Source organism: Pristiophorus japonicus, chromosome 7 (genome assembly GCF_044704955.1).
Source record: "Pristiophorus japonicus isolate sPriJap1 chromosome 7, sPriJap1.hap1, whole genome shotgun sequence".
NCBI classification, from domain to species: domain Eukaryota; kingdom Metazoa; phylum Chordata; class Chondrichthyes; family Pristiophoridae; genus Pristiophorus; species Pristiophorus japonicus.
Genome location: NC_091983.1, coordinates 229,314,402 through 229,330,949, shown reverse-complemented (window position 1 = coordinate 229,330,949; position 16,548 = coordinate 229,314,402). Strand labels below are relative to the sequence as shown.

General features: G+C 53.7%; 1 protein-coding gene across 1 annotated transcript in view; it reads right to left on the bottom strand.

The window, feature by feature from the left end:
- Positions 1-679: 679 nt before the first annotated feature.
- Positions 680-16,548, bottom strand: part of LOC139266950 (netrin-G1-like) — a 36,694-nt gene continuing 20,825 nt past the window's right edge. Inside the window, exons 5-7 of the mRNA XM_070884589.1 lie at positions 13,440-13,607; positions 2,885-3,019; positions 680-909 (exon numbers count right to left, since the gene is read on the bottom strand). Coding sequence (XP_070740690.1) covers positions 680-909; positions 2,885-3,019; positions 13,440-13,607 — 533 coding nt within the window. The remainder of the gene's footprint in view (positions 910-2,884; positions 3,020-13,439; positions 13,608-16,548) is intronic.

Genomic DNA, 16,548 nt, shown 5'->3' with positions numbered 1-16,548 from the left:
CAATGTCGGAGGGTCAGTACTGAGGGAGTGCTGCACTATCAAATGGAGTGAGGGAAGGAATGAGGAAGGAAGGGAATGGATGGAATGAGAGTGATGGAGTGTAACAAGTGTGAGTGAGTGAGGGAGTGAGTGCTGCACTATCGGAGGTACGATCTTTTGGATGAGACATTAAACCGAGGCTCCGTCTGCCCTCTCAGGTGGGTGTAAAATATCCCATTTCATTATTTGGAAGAAGAGTGGGGCAGTTATCCCCGGTGTCCTGGCCAATATTTATCCCTTGACCAACATCACATTGCTGTTTGTTGAGAAAGTCCTTCATTGTCTGTGAGGTGCTTTGGGCCATCCTGAGGGGGTGAAAGGCGATGTAGAAATGCAAGTCCTTTCTTTCTTTCTTTGTCCCAAAGCTGGACATGGGCCGAGCAGCTGGCGATTGCAGAATGAATATTAGCAGCTGCCTGGGCCCCGCGGGGAGTCCGAGAGTCCAGTCCCCACTGACTGCCCATTCCTTCCGGCCTCTCACATCCAGTCGGGCTGGGTGGGCTCCGGCCTCAGTTCCACTTTGCCTTTCCCAGGGGTGGGAGCGTGGGAGGGGAGCGTGTATTACCGGCGACGCAGTAAACGCTGGATTCTCCTGCGCTCTTCGCACCTTCCCGTGAGCGGCCATGGCACTGGAAGCCGGTCAGAGCGGCGGGCGGCCGTTAGCGGTGGTTAGCAGCGCAGTCAGCGACAGCAGCACCCGGTGTAAGGTGGGGTCCTGCGGGGATTGGGAGACACACCCTCCCACTTCCTCCCCACACTGGCCTTTCTCACACAGGAGCCCGGTGTAGGGAGCGGGGCACACACACCTCCCATTGTCCTCACACACTCCTCCGTTCTCACACCGCGTCAGAAAGTTATCGCACACGCCCGCTGCAAGAGGTCAGAGAAAAGAAAGGTCAGGTCATAGAAACTCTCCCACGTTACAGATTGTTCCAACTCTCTCTCACTTTTACAACAACTTGCATTTATATAGCGTCTTAATCGTAATAAAACGTCCCAAGGTGCTTCACAGGTTATCAGACAAAATTTAACACCGAGACACAAAAGGAGATATTAGGACAGGGAACCAAAAGCTTGGCCCAAGAAGTAAGGTTTAAGGATTGTCTTATAGGAGGAGCGAGAGGTGGAGAGGTTTAGTGAGTGAAATCCAGAGCTTCGGGCCCAGGCAGCTGAAGGCACGGCCCCCAATGGTTGAGCGATTAGAGTTGGGGATATGCAAGAGGACAGAACTGGAGAAGCACAGAGTTCTGGAGGGTTATGTGGCTGGAGGGGTTTACAGAGATAGGGAGGGTTATGAGGCTGGATGAGGTTACAGAGATAGGAAGGGGTATAGGGCTGAAGGAGATTACAGAGATAGGGAGGGGTGTAGGGCTGGAGGGGGTGACAGAGATGTGGGAGGGGCGTAGGACTGGAGTGGGTGACAGAGATAGGGAGGGGTGTAGGGCTGCAGTGGGTTATAGGGAAGGATGTAAGGCTGGAGGGGTTACAGAGATAGGGAGGGGAGTAGGGCTGGAGGAGGTTACAGAGATAGGGAGGTGTGTAGGGCTGGTGGGGATTACAGAGATAGAGAGCGGCATAGGGCTGGAGGGGGTTACAGAGATAGGGAGGGGTGTAAGGCTGGAGGGGATTACAGAGATAGGAAGGAGTGTAGGGCTGGAGGGGGTTACAGAGATAGGGAGAGGTATAGGGCTTGAGGTGGGTACAGAGATAGGGAGGGGTGTAGGGTAGGAGGAGGTTACAGAGATAGGGAGGGGTGTAGGGTGGGAGGAGGTAACACAGATAGGGAGAGGTGTCGGGTGGAGGAGATTACAGAGATAGGGAGGGGTGTAGGGTGGGAGGAGGTTGCAGAGATAGGGAGGGGTGTCGGGTGGAGGAGATTACAGAGATAGGGAGGGGTGTCGGATGGAGGGGATTACAGAGATAGGGAGGTATGAGGCCATGGAGGGATTTGAACACAAACATGAGAAATTTAAATTTGAGGCATTGCCAGACTGGGAGCCAATGAGGATCAGCGAGCACAGCGGGGATGGGTGAACGGGACTTGGTGCAAGTTAGGATGGGATAAATATTGAGGCAGAGACTGAGGATTAAATTCTGTGTCCAATTATTCTGTCTAATTTTGGGCACATTAGGAAGGATGTTAAGGCCTTGGAGAGGGAGCAGAGAAGATTTACAGGAATGATACTGGGGATGTGGGACTTCAGTTATGTGGGGAGACTGGAAAAGCTGGGATTCTTCTCCTTCGAGCAGAGAAGGTTAAAGGGAGATTTAATAGTGGTGTTCACAATTATTAAAGGTTTTTGATCGAGTAAATAAGTAGAAGCTGTTTCCTGGGGCAGGAGGGTCAGGGACCAGAGGTCACAGGTTGAAGGTAATTGGCAAAGGACCAGAGGGGAGATGGGGAGAGTTTATTTACGCAGCGAGTTGTTGTGATCTGGAATGCGCTGCCTGAAAGGGCGGAGGGAGTAGATTCAATGGTAACTTTCAAAAGAGAATTGGATAAATATTTGAAAAGGAAAGATGTGCAGGTCTATTGGGAAAGAGCAGTGAGTGGGACTAATTGGATCGCTCTTTCAAAGAGCCAACACAGGCCCGATGGGCCGAATGGCCTCCTTCTGTGCTGTCTGATTCTATGACCCGCCCTCACTGAACTCCAGGCCTCCCTTTGCGAGGAGCTGTGCCACTAATTGTGTGGCAGGTGATGGGAGAGTCCAGGGGGATTCACTCACTAAAAGCCTCTGTGTTTCCCCACACGGTATCTCTGCTATCGGATACTCTGCTGACCCTGACACCCAGAAGCCGGGGCGGAGTGAGGGGAGGGGCTGGTGCTGGAACGGTTACTTACCTCGACAGCCCCTGTGCCAGTTATATCCGGGCAGACACCTGTCACACTTGGGCCCTGTCGCCCCCTCCTTACAGTCACAATATCCCGTGTCATTACAGCGATGGTGGAACGAGCCATCAGGGTGACACTCACAGTCTGCAGAAACAAGACAACACACACACTGCACACGGCTGTTCCCAATAAACACAGCGACACAACCTCAGCGACAGGAATGAGTGCGAGCCGGGACAAGGGAGCCTCAGACTGTGGGGGTGAAACAAGTCTCCAACACTTTACAAACAGCTTCAAACCTCCACACACTGACTGCACACGGCCCGTGTTCCACTCCCTGGGGCGACTGCACAGAATTAACGCAGGTTAACAAGGCCAGAAAAAACAAGCCAGGTTCATCAATACAGGATAGAATGCACAAGCACAGAAGTGATGTAAAACTTGTATCGAACCTTGGTTAGACCGCACTTGGAGCACTGGGCACAGTTCTGGTCTCCGTATTCTAAAAAGGACATAGAAGCACTGGAGAAGGTACAAAGTAGATTTACAAGGATGATACCAGAACTGAGACGTTGTACCTATCAGGAAAGGCTGACCAGGCTGGGGCTCTTTGCTGGGAAAGAGAAGACTGAGGGGTGACCTGATCGAGGCCTTTAAAATTGTGAAGAGGTTTGATAGGATGGACGTAGAGAAGATGATTCCACTTGTGGGGAGTTGAAAACTAGGGTCATAAATATAAGATCATCACTAATAAATCCAATAGGGAATGGAGGAGAAACTTCTTTATCCAGAGAATGGAACTCGCTACCACAGGGAATGATTGAGGCGAATAGTATCGATGCATTTAAGGGGAAGCGAGATCAACACATGAGGGCGAAAGGAATAGAAGGATATGCTGACAGGGTGAGATGAAGAGGGGTGGGAGGAGGCTCGTGTGGAGCATAAACACCGGCATGGAGTGGTTGGGCCGAATGGCCTGTTTCAGTGCTGCACATTCTGTGTAATTGTGTGTGTGGAGAATGGGAGGAGATGAGGAAATGGAGAGAGATGATTGTTGGTGGACACTGACCGGGAGGGGTAACATTGAGCAGAGGGAAGCAATGCTGCTACGATGCAGGATGGTCATTTACCGAGAATACAAACTGTCATGTATTCAACTGTCATTGTAACCCAGGTATAAGCTGACCTAAGTTGTACACCTTGAGAACACTGACCACAGGGGGCGAACTTGTGGGAGACACTCCTAACCTGGACATTCCGGTATAAAAGGGGAAGCTCCACCCACCGTCTGTCTCTTGAGGTCTTGGTAATAAAGGTAACTGGTCACAGAGTGACCTTCTCTCAAGTATGGGCCTCGTGTGCATTTATACTGTATAGTAAGGACATATTATTGGCAACGAGAAACTGGGATTTAAACCACGCGAGCATGGCCACTAGCAGCACAGAAAAGAGGTACTGTGTTGGTGATGATTGGGACGACTTTATTGAGAGACTATAGCTAAGTTTTGTCACTAAGGAATGGTTGGGACAGCATTCGGCCAGCAAACGCAGGGCTCATCTCCTGACTGTTTGTGGATCCAGAACGTACTCCCTGATGAAGGACCTTCTAGTGCCAGAGAAGCCGGCGGATAAGACTTTTCAAGAGCTCAATAAGTTGATCAGGGAACACCTTAAACCAGCGAGCAGCATGCACATGGCGAGACACCGGTTTTACACGCACCGGCGGCGAGAAGGGCAAAGCGTTCCAGACTTCGTGGCAGATCTCCGGCGACTGGCGAGCCGATGTAAGTTCTCAGATGCATGCAGAGCGGAGATGCTGTGAGACTTTTTTTAGTGAGGGCATCGGGCATGCTGGGGTTTTCAGGAAACTGATTGAGACCAAAGACTTGACCTTGGAAGTGGCAGCTCTGATAGCCCAGACAATTATCTCAGGGGAGGAAGAGACTAGAATGATTTATGGCAAAAATCTTGGCTCAAATGCGGCAAATGACCAAGGACTCAACATTGTTAACGCGGCACACAGTTCTCGAGGCAGACAAGGACAATCAGACATGCCCCAGCATGTAGTCGAACCCAAAGGGGGAATTCAACAGAGACAATGGCTAGCTGAATGGCGATTCAGGCCATCGCAATGGACAATGTGCGGCCAGTAATGGGTTCATCAATACCTGTTAATGGTGCGCTTAAGGACAGTTACAGGGACAGTCAGAGACGATCGACTGGTAATGGATCTTTTGTTTGCAACAATGGAGCCTCCAGCTCATGCTGGAGTTGTGGAAGCAAACACCCAGCCAGAGCTTGCAGGTATCAGCAATATACCTGCAGAAATTGCAACATCAGCGGTCACTTGGCGCGTATGTGCAGGAAGCCTGCAGCCAGGTTAATGTACGAGGAGGACGGGACCGATGTAAGCCCTACGAAGCCAAATGAATACTGGGGGAAATCACTGGAAGCTGAAGTTCAGCGAGTTCAGGTGGAGCACATATACAGTTCATACACCAGGACGCCACCGATAATGATGAAAGTGCTCCTCAATGGCATCCCAATATTAATGGAGCTAGACACGGGGGCCAGCCAGTTCCTGATGAGTATCAAACAGTTCGAAAGGTTGTGGGTGCCCAAGGCCAGGAGGCCAAAATTATTGCCGATTGACGCACTGCTACGGACATATACAAAGGAGATCATTCCGGTGCTAGGCAGCACCACGGTAGCCATGACCCACAAAGATTCGGAGAACAGGTTGCCACTCTGGATTTTCCCAGGGGATGGTCCCGCACTACTGGGGAGGAGTTGGCTTGCTGTCATGAACTGGAAATGGGCGATGTCAATGTAATTTCTTCTGTGGCGCGAGTATCATTCTCACAGGTCCTGCACAAATTTGACTTATTATTTCAACCCGGCATCGGCACTTTCATGGGGACCATGGTAGTGATTCACATAAACCTGGACGCCAGGCCAGTATACCACAAGGCCAGAGCGGTGCCGTAAGTGATGCGGAAAAAGATAGAATGCGAATTGGACCACCTGCTGAGGGAAGGCATCATCTCGCCAGTCGAATTCAGTGACTGGGCGAGCCCAATCGTGGCGGTGCTCAAGGCGGATGGGTCGGTCAGGATATGTGGCGATTACAAGGCCACCATCAATCGGGTATCACTCCAAGATCAGTACCCGCTACCGAGAGTGGAGGACCTCTTTGCGACGCTATCTGGTGGCAAACTTTTATCAAAATTGGAACTGACCTCAGCTTACATGACCCAGGAGCTGGCGAGTGAGTCAAAGAAGCTGACCACAATCACGACACACAAGGGGTTGTTTGTGTATAACAGATGTCCGTTCGGGATTCATTCGGCCGCCGCAATCTTTCAGCGAAATATGGAAAGCCTCCTCAAGTCGATTCCAAGGACAGTGGTCTTTCAAGACGACATCCTCATCACGGGTCGCGATATTGAAGAACACCTCCACAACCTGGAGGAGGTGCTACGTAGACTGGACCGGGTAGGGCTGCGACTGAAAAAAGCAAAGTGCGTCTTCTTAGCTCCAGAGGTAGAATTCCTCGGGAGGAGGGTGGCAGCAGACGGGATCAGACCTACTGCGTCCAAAACGGAAACGATCCAGGGAGCCATAACACGACGGAACTGCATTCGTTCCTGGGGCTCCTGAACTATTTTGTTAACTTTCTTCCCAAATTGAGCACGCGGTTAGAGCCGCAACACGTGCTCCTACACAAAGGTCGTGATTGGGTCTGGGGGGACAGCCAGGAAAGGGCTTTTGATAGAGCACGCAATTTGTTGTGCTCTAACAAACTGTTAACGTTATATGACCCGTGTAAGAAACTAATTTTAAAGGGTGATGCGTCATCCTATGGGGTCGTGTGTGTATTGCAGCATGTGAATGCCAATGGTCAGTTACAGCCGGTAGCTTATGCCTCCATAAGTCTGTCGCAGGCATAAAGGGGTTACGGGATGGTAGAAAAGGAAGCACTAGCATGTGTATATGCAGTAAAAATAATGCATCAGTATCTGTTTGGCAGGAAATTTGAGCTGGAGACAGATCACAAACCACTAACATCCCTTTTGGCCGACAACAAGGCCATAAATGCGAATGCATCAGCCTGCATACAGAGGTGGGCGCTCACGTTAGCCGCCTATGACTACACAATTTGACACGGACCGGGCACTGAAAACTGCGCCGATGCACTCAGCAGGATCCCACTAGCCACCACTGAGGGGACAGCTGAGCATGATGCTGAGATGGTCATGGCTGTTGAAGCTTTCGAAAGCGAAGGCTCACCTGTGACAGCCCATCAGATTAAGTTCTCGACAAATAAAGACCCGCTACTGTCTTTAGTTAAGAAATGTGTCCTGAATGAGGACTGGGCAGCCACGTACGGGGCATGCCCTGAGGAGTTTAAACCATTTCATAGGTGCAAGGATGAACTCTTGATTCAGGCCGATTGCCTACTGTGGGGAAACCGAATAGGCATGCCCCCGAAGGGCAGAGAGGTGTTTATCAGAGAACCACACAATGAGCACCCGGGCATTGTCATGACGCAGCCAGGGAAGCCCCCCTTAGCCCTGGTCCTGGCTCGCCAAGCCATGGTCACGCATCCATGTGGACTATGTCGGTCCTTTCATGGGAAAAATGCTTTTGGTTGTAGTAGACGCTTACTCCAAATGGATTGAGTGTGCCATTTTAAATTGAAGCACATCCTCTGCCACGGTAGAAAGTCTACGGGCAATATTTGCTGCCCATGGTCTACCGAACGTCTTGGTCAGCAACAATGGCCCATACAAGTACTGAATTCCAGGACTTCATGGCAGGCAATGGAATCAACCATGTCAGAATGGCATCGTTCAAGCCGGCCTCAAATGGCCAGGCAGAACGAGCAGTGCAGATAATCAAACAGGGGATGCTCAGAATCCAAGGGGGTTCCCTACAAAGCTGCTTATCACGTCTTCTGTTGGCCAATAGATCCCGATCACACTCGCTCACAGGGGTTCCACCTGCAGAGCTGCTAATGAAAAGGATGCTCAAAACCAGGTTATCCTTATACACCCTACTATGAAAGAAATTGTTGAGAGCAGGCGTCAGTCACAATGTGACGACCATGACAGGAATGCGAGGGCACGATGTATTGATGTCAATTACTCTGTTTTTGTCCTTAATTACGCTGCAGGGCCCAAATGGCTTGCAGGCACTGTGATTGCCAAAGAGGGGAATAGGGTTTTGGTAGTTAAACTTACCAATGGACAAATCTGCCGCAAACTCGTGGATCAAACTAAAAGGAGGTTCAGCAACCCCATAGATGAAGCAGAGGAAGAACACGACGTACAGTTTACTCCACCACAGGTGATGGAACACTGGAACCAAGTGGAGGAGAGCCCAGTCACTGTGGGCAGTCCAGACAGGCTTGAGGCACCGCAAACAGCAGACACTCAGGCCAGTGCCCAACAACTAGAGCCCCAACTCAGGCGCTCTACAAGGGAGCATAAACCACCAGAGAGACTTAACCTGTGATCCCAATAAGACTTTGAGGGGAGGTGATGTCATGTATTCAACTGTCATTGTGACCCATGTATAAGCTGACCTAAGTTGTACACCTTGAGAACACTGACCACAGGGGGCGAACTTGTGGGAGACACTCCTAACCTGGACTTTCCGGTATCAACGGGGAAGCTCCACCCACCGTCTGTCTCTTAAGGTCTTGGCAATAAAGGTAACTGGTCACAGAGTGACCTTCTCTCAAGTATGGGCCTCATGTGCATTTATACTGTATAGTAAGGACATATAACAAACAACATACAAATTCCTGAAAAACAATGGAGACAGGGAGGCAACGATTATATTGTCAAAACACAGAGCTTTCAATTTACCTCAACACAGCCTGGGCCAGGCCTCATCGTTTTGGAAAGGGTGGACCCAGGCCTCATCGCTAGGGAAAGCCTGGGCCAGGCGTCATCGCGAGGGAAAGCCTCACCAGATCTCATCGCTGGGAAAGATTGGGTTGGGGCCAAGTCACTGGGGAAAGGTTGGGTCAGAGTCTAGTCACTGGGGAAAGGTTGGGTCGGGGTCTGGTCACTGGGGAAAGGTTGAGTCGGGGTCTAGTCACTGGGGAAAGGTTGGGTCGGGGCCTAGTTACTGGGGAAAGGTTGAGTCGCGGTCTAGTCACTGGGGAAAGGTTGGGTCGGGGTCTGGTCACTGGGGAAAGATTGAGTCGGGGTCAAGTCACAGGAGAAAGGTTGGGTCAGGGCTGAGTCACTGGGGAAAGGTTGGGTCTCAGTCGAGTCGCTGGGGAAAGGTTGAGTCGGGGTCTAGTCACTGGGGAAAGGTTGGGTCGGGGTCTAGTCACTGGGGAAAGGTTGAGTCGGGGCCCAGTCACTGGGGAAAGGTTGGGTCAGGGTCTAGTCACTGGGGAAAGGTTGGGTCAGGGCCGAGTCACTGGGGAAAGGTTGGGTCTCAGTCGAGTCGCTGGGGAAAGGTTGAGTCGGGGCCTAGTCACTGGGGAAAGGTTGAGTCGGGGTCTAGTCACTGGGAAAAGGTTGGGTCGGGGTCGAGTCACTGGGTAAAGGTTGGGTCGGGGTCTAGTCACTGGGGAAAGGTTGGGTCTGGGTCTAGTCACTGGGGAAAGGTTGAGTCGGGGCCTAGTCACTGGGGAAAGGTTGGGTCGGGGGTCTAGTCACTGGGGAAATGTTGGGTCGGGGTCTAGTCACTGGGGAAAGGTTGAGTCGGGGCCTAGTCACTGGGGAAAGGTTGAGTCGGGGTCCAGTCACTGGGGAAAGGTTGGGTCGGGGTCTAGTCACTGGGGAAAGGTTGGGTCAGGGCCTGGTCACTGGGGAAAGGTTGGGTCAGGGCCTGGTCACAGGAGAAAGGTTGGGTCAGGGCTGAGTCACTGGGGAAAGGTTGGGTCAGGGCCGAGTCACTGGGGAAAGGTTGGGTCAGGGTCTAGTCACTGGGGAAAGGTTGGGTCAGGGTCTAGTCACTGGGGAAAGGTTGGGTCAGGGCCGAGTCACTGGGGAAAGGTTGGGTCTCAGTCGAGTCGCTGGGGAAAGGTTGAGTCGGGGCCTAGTCACTGGGGAAAGGTTGAGTCGGGGTCTAGTCACTGGGAAAAGGTTGGGTCGGGGTCGAGTCACTGGGGAAAGGTTGGGTCGGGGTCTAGTCACTGGGGAAAGGTTGGGTCTGGGTCTCGTCACTGGGGAAAGGTTGAGTCGGGGCCTAGTCACTGGGGAAAGGTTGGGTCGGGGTCGAGTCACTGGGGAAAGGTTGGGTCGGGGTCTAGTCACTGGGGAAAGGTTGGGTCGGGGTCTAGTCACTGGGGAAAGGTTGAGTCGGGGCCGAGTCACTGGGGAAAGGTTGAGTCGGGGTCCAGTCACTGGGGAAAGGTTGGGTTGGGGTCTAGTCACTGGGGAAAGGTTGGGTCAGGCCCTGGTCACTGGGGAAATGTTGGGTCGGGGTCTAATCACTGGGGAAAGGTTGGGTCAGGGTCTCGTCACTGGGAAAGGTTGGGTCAGGGCCTGGTCACTGGGGAAATGTTGGGTCGGGGTCTAATCACTGGGGAAAGGTTGGGTCGGGGCCTAGTCACTGGGGAAAGGTTGGGTCGGGGTCTACTCATTGGGGAAAGGTTGGGTCGGGGTCTAGTCACTGGAGAAAGGTTGGGTCGGGGTCTAGTCACTGGGGAAAGGTTGGGTCGGGGTCTAGTCACTGGGGAAAGGTTGGGTCGGGGTCTAGTCACTGGGGAAAGGTTGGGTCGGGGTCGAGTCACTGGGGAAAGTTTGGGTCGGGGTCGAGTCACTGGGGAAAGGTTGGGTCGGGGTCTAGTCACTGGGGAAAGGTTGGGTCGGGGTCTAGTCACTGGGGATAGGTTGGGTCGGGGTCTAGTCACTGGGGAAAGGTTGGGTCGGGGTCTCGTAACTGGGGAAAGGTTGAGTCGGGGTCTAGTCACTGGGGAAAGGTTGGGTCGGGGTCTGGTCACTGGGGAAAGATTGAGTCGGGGTCAAGTCACAGGAGAAAGGTTGGGTCAGGGCTGAGTCACTGGGGAAAGGTTGGGTCTCAGTCGAGTCGCTGGGGAAAGGTTGAGTCGGGGTCTAGTCACTGGGGAAAGGTTGGGTCGGGGTCTAGTCACTGGGGAAAGGTTGAGTCGGGGCCCAGTCACTGGGGAAAGGTTGGGTCAGGGTCTAGTCACTGGGGAAAGGTTGGGTCAGGGCCGAGTCACTGGGGAAAGGTTGGGTCTCAGTCGAGTCGCTGGGGAAAGGTTGAGTCGGGGCCTAGTCACTGGGGAAAGGTTGAGTCGGGGTCTAGTCACTGGGAAAAGGTTGGGTCGGGGTCGAGTCACTGGGGAAAGGTTGGGTCGGGGTCTAGTCACTGGGGAAAGGTTGGGTCTGGGTCTAGTCACTGGGGAAAGGTTGAGTCGGGGCCTAGTCACTGGGGAAAGGTTGGGTCGGGGGTCTAGTCACTGGGGAAATGTTGGGTCGGGGTCTAGTCACTGGGGAAAGGTTGAGTCGGGGCCTAGTCACTGGGGAAAGGTTGAGTCGGGGTCCAGTCACTGGGGAAAGGTTGGGTCGGGGTCTAGTCACTGGGGAAAGGTTGGGTCAGGGCCTGGTCACTGGGGAAAGGTTGGGTCAGGGCCTGGTCACTGGGGAAAGGTTGGGTCAGGGCCTGGTCACTGGGGAAAGGTTGAGTCGGGGTCAAGTCACAGGAGAAAGGTTGGGTCAGGGCTGAGTCACTGGGGAAAGGTTGGGTCAGGGCCTGGTCACTGGGGAAAGGTTGAGTCGGGGCCTGGTCACTGGGGAAAGGTTGAGTCGGGGTCAAGTCACAGGAGAAAGGTTGGGTCAGGGCTGAGTCACTGGGGAAAGGTTGGGTCAGGGTCTAGTCACTGGGGAAAGGTTGGGTCAGGGCCGAGTCACTGGGGAAAGGTTGGGTCAGGGTCCAGTCACTGGGGAAAGGTTGGGTCAGGGCCGAGTCACTGGGGAAAGGTTGGGTCTCAGTCGAGTCGCTGGGGAAAGGTTGAGTCGGGGCCTAGTCACTGGGGAAAGGTTGAGTCGGGGTCTAGTCACTGGGAAAAGGTTGGGTCGGGGTCGAGTCACTGGGGAAAGGTTGGGTCGGGGTCTAGTCACTGGGGAAAGGTTGGGTCTGGGTCTAGTCACTGGGGAAAGGTTGAGTCGGGGCCTAGTCACTGGGGAAAGGTTGGGTCGGGGTGTAGTCACTGGGGAAAGGTTGGGTCGGGGGTCTAGTCACTGGGGAAATGTTGGGTCGGGGTCTAGTCACTGGGGAAAGGTTGGGTCGGGGTCTAGTCACTGGGGAAAGGTTGGGTCGGGGTCTAGTCACTGGGGAAAGGTTGGGTCGGGGTCTAGTCACTGGGGAAAGGTTGGGTCGGGGTCGAGTCACTGGGGAAAGGTTGGGTCGGGGTCTAGTCACTGGGGAAAGGTTGGGTCGGGGTCTAGTCACTGGGGAAAGGTTGAGTCGGGGCCTAGTCACTGGGGAAAGGTTGAGTCGGGGTCCAGTCACTGGGGAAAGGTTGGGTCGGGGTCTAGTCACTGGGGAAAGGTTGGGTTGGGGTCTAGTCACTGGGGAAAGGTTGGGTCAGGCCCTGGTCACTGGGGAAATGTTGGGTCGGGGTCTAATCACTGGGGAAAGGTTGGGTCAGGGTCTCGTCACTGGGGAAAGGTTGGGTCAGGGCCTGGTCACTGGGGAAATGTTGGGTCGGGGTCTAATCACTGGGGAAAGGTTGGGTCGGGGCCTAGTCACTGGGGAAAGGTTGGGTCGGGGTCTACTCATTGGGGAAAGGTTGGGTCGGGGTCTAGTCACTGGAGAAAGGTTGGGTCGGGGTCTAGTCACTGGGGAAAGGTTGGGTCGGGGTCTAGTCACTGGGGAAAGGTTGGGTCGGGGTCTAGTCACTGGGGAAAGGTTGGGTCGGGGTCGAGTCACTGGGGAAAGTTTGGGTCGGGGTCGAGTCACTGGGGAAAGGTTGGGTCGGGGTCTAGTCACTGGGGAAAGGTTGGGTCGGGGTCTAGTCACTGGGGATAGGTTGGGTCGGGGTCTAGTCACTGGGGAAAGGTTGGGTCGGGGTCTCGTAACTGGGGAAAGGTTGAGTCGGGGTCTAGTCACTGGGGAAAGGTTGAGTCGGGGTCTCGTCGCTGGGGAATGGTTGGGTCGGGGTCTAGTCACTGGGGAAAGGTTGGGTCGGGGTCTAGTCACTGGGGAAAGGTTGGGTCGGGGTCTAGTCACTGGGGAAAGGTTGGGTCGGGGTCTAGTCGCTGGGGAAAGGTTGGGTTGAGGCTGGTCACTGGGTAAAGGTTGAGTCGGGGTCTAGTCGCTGGGGAAAGGTTGGGTCGGGGTCTAGTCGCTGGGGAAAGGTTGGGTTGAGGCTGGTCACTGGGGAAAGGTTGGGTCAGGGTCTAATCGCTGGGGAAAGGTTGGGTTGAGGCTGGTCACTGGGGAAAGAGGGGCTGATTTCCAACGCGCTTTGCTCAGCCCTATTGAAGGTATTTTCTTTGTTTCTTTATCTTGTTTTGGGCTGAAAGCAGAAGGGTGAAAGAAGGAGAGAGCAGAGATTGTAACAGGAACTGACCTACGCAAACGTTGTGGTGGTCCAGCTGTGCTGAAGGGTTTCGGTGATAGCCCAGCCGACATAACTGGCAGTGTCGGCCTCTAGTGTTGTGCTTACAGCTCACGCAAATGGCGGTGGTGAGCAGCTCGAGGTAACTGCACCGGTTCGAATGGCCGAAGCATTCGCAGGCTTGCAGGGAAAAGACAGAGAGTGTAGACGGGACACAGACAGTTTGCAGACTGTGAGAGGGTCACATGCTGCAGGAATGAGAGGTGGGGAGGAAATGGTGGAATGGGAGGGAGGGAGGGAACACTGAGGCTTTTAGCAGTGAGGGGAAAACATCAGACTCCTGGCTAGTTACGGTTTGCATTGAATCAGGCAGATGGCAATGGATGGTCCCAATCCTGGGTTTATAGATTCTGTGCCGGGTTTTACACAGCACTTCCAAGTTAGGGGCCTTTCAACTGTGGCTCAGTGGGCAGCACGCTCACCTCGGAGTCAGAAGGTCATCGGTTCAAGTTCCATTCCAGAGATTTGAGCCCATAATCCAGACTGACGCTCCCAGTGCAGTCCTGAGGGAGTGGTGCACTGTCGGAAGGGCAGTTCTGAGGGAACGCTGCAGTGTCGGAGGGGCAGTTCTGAGGGAGCACTGTGCTGTCGGAGGGGCAGTACTGAGGGAGTGCTGCACTGTCGGAGGGGTAGTAATGAGAGAGCGCTGCACTGTCGAATGGGCAGTACTGAGGGATTGCTGCACTGATGGAGGGGCAGTACTGAGGGAGTGCTGCACTGTGTGAGGGGGAGTACTGAGGGAGTGCTGCACTGTGTGAGGGGCAGTACTGAGGGATTGCTTCACTGTGTGAGGGGCATTACTGAGGGAGTGCTGCACTGTGTGAGGGGCATTACTGAGGGATTGCTGCACTGCCGGAGTGGTTGTACTGAAAGACTGCTGCACTGCCAGAGGGACAGTACTGAGGGAGTGCTGCACTGTCAGAGGGACAGTACTGAGGGAACACTGCACTGTTTGAGGGGCAGTACTGAGGGATTGCTGCCCTGCCGGTGGGGCAGTCCTGAAGGAACAATATATAAATGCAAATCCTTGCTTTCTCATGTGCTCTGAGCCAGTCGCGGTGTTTGAGAGCTCCTATCTTGCTCTGGGGTCGTGACCTCTCGTGATGAGATTCTTGGCCGTGTGCGACCGAGCTTTGGGTCAGCTGCATGTGTCAGGAGAAATCAGCAATTATTAATCCCAGCTGGAGAACACGCGTTCTGAACAGAACATCTGTACTGTACGCACACACATCGAGTGGAGACTATCCGAGATTGCAGGAGTATCCGAGAGACAAGCAAACAGACATTTCCATCTCCGCTACACCGCCAATCAGACAGAAACTCACACCGAGACTCGGGAGGAGATATTAGGACAGGTGACCAAAAGCTCGGTCAAAGTGGTAGGTTTTAAGGAGATTCTTAAAGGAGCAGAGAGAGGTGGTGCGGAGACGTTTAGGGAGGGAATTCCAGAGCTTCGGGCCCAGGCAGTTGGAGGCTTGGGAAGGCGTTAGGGATGGAGAAGGTTACAGAGATAGGGAGGGATGTAGGGTGGGAGGGGGTAATAGAGATAGGGAGGGTTGTAGGGTGGGCAGGGGTTATAGAGATAGGGAGGGGTGTAGGGTGGGAGGAGGTTATAGAGATAGGGAGGGGTGTAGGGTGGGAGGAGGTTACAGCGATAGGGAGGGGTGTAGGGTGTGAGGGGGTTATAGAGATAGGGAGGGTTGTAGGGTGGGAGGGGGTTATAGAGATAGGGAGTGGTGTAGGGTGGGAGGGGGTTATAGAGATAGGGAGGGGTGTAGGGTGTGAGGGGTTTATAGAGATAGGGAGGGCTGTAGAGTGTGAGGCTTTACTGATAGGGAGGGGTGGGGCCACGGAGGGATTTGAACGCGAGGATGAGAATTATAAATTGGAGGCGTTGCTGGATCGGGAGCCAATGTCGGATCAATCAATCACTTCCCCGGGTCTACTCACTGCCCGGGCTCTCACTCGAACCGGATCGATGGATAATTAGTGGGAATCTGGTCCGCGGAGAGATGATTAAATGGGGTGAGGCCGTGACAGGCTGTTATTGTGGGATTACGGTATATTGAGGGTTTGTACCTGGGTAGCAAAGGAGCAGGTTTGGGGTCAAAGTGTAACATTTCATAGACCCCCAGTCTCGGTCAATATGGTGGGTTATGGTCACTCCTGGTCAGTGTGGGGAGTTTTGGTCACTCGCGGTCAGTGTGGAGAGTTATGGTCACTCCCGGTCAGTGAGGAGAGTTATGGTCACTCCCGGTCAGTGTGGGGAGTTATGGTCACTCCCAGTCAGTGTGGTGGGTTATGGTCACTCCTGGTCAGTGTGGGGAGTTTTGGTCACTCCCGGTCAGTTTGGAGAGTTATGGTCACTCCCGGTCAGTGTGGGGAGTTATGGTCACTCCCGGTCAGTGTGGGGAGTTATATTCACTCCCGGTCAGTGTGGAGAGTTATGATCACTCCTGGTCAGTATGGAGAGTTATGATCACTCCCGGTCAGTGTGGGGAGTTATGGTCACTCCCGGTCAGTGTGGGGAGTTATGGTCACTCCCGGTCAGTGTGGGGAGTTGAGGACACTCCCGGTCAGTATGGGGAGTTATGTTCACTCCCGGTCAGTGTGGAGAGTTATGATCACTCCTGGTCAGTGTGGAGAGTTATGATCACTCCCGGTCAGTGTGGGGAGTTATGGTCACTCTCAGTCAGTGTGGGAAGTTATGGTCACTCCCGGTCAGTGTGGGGAGTTGAGGACACTCCCGGTCAGTATGGGGAGTCATGGTCACTCCTGGTCAGTGTGAGGAGTTATGGTCACTCCCGGTCAGTGTGGGGAGTTATGGTCACTCCCGGTCAGTGTGGGGAGTTATGGTCACTCCCGGTCAGTGTGGGGAGTTATGGTCACTCCCGGTCAGTGTGGGGAGTTATGGTCACTCCTGGTCAGTGTGGGGAGTTATGGTCACTCTGCTCCCGGTCAGTCTGGGTGTTGGTTCGGGGTTGCGTTATGGCGGATGGTTTGGAATGACATGGACAGCATGCGAAGGGTTAAATAAACGGGAACAAGTTGATGTAAGGTC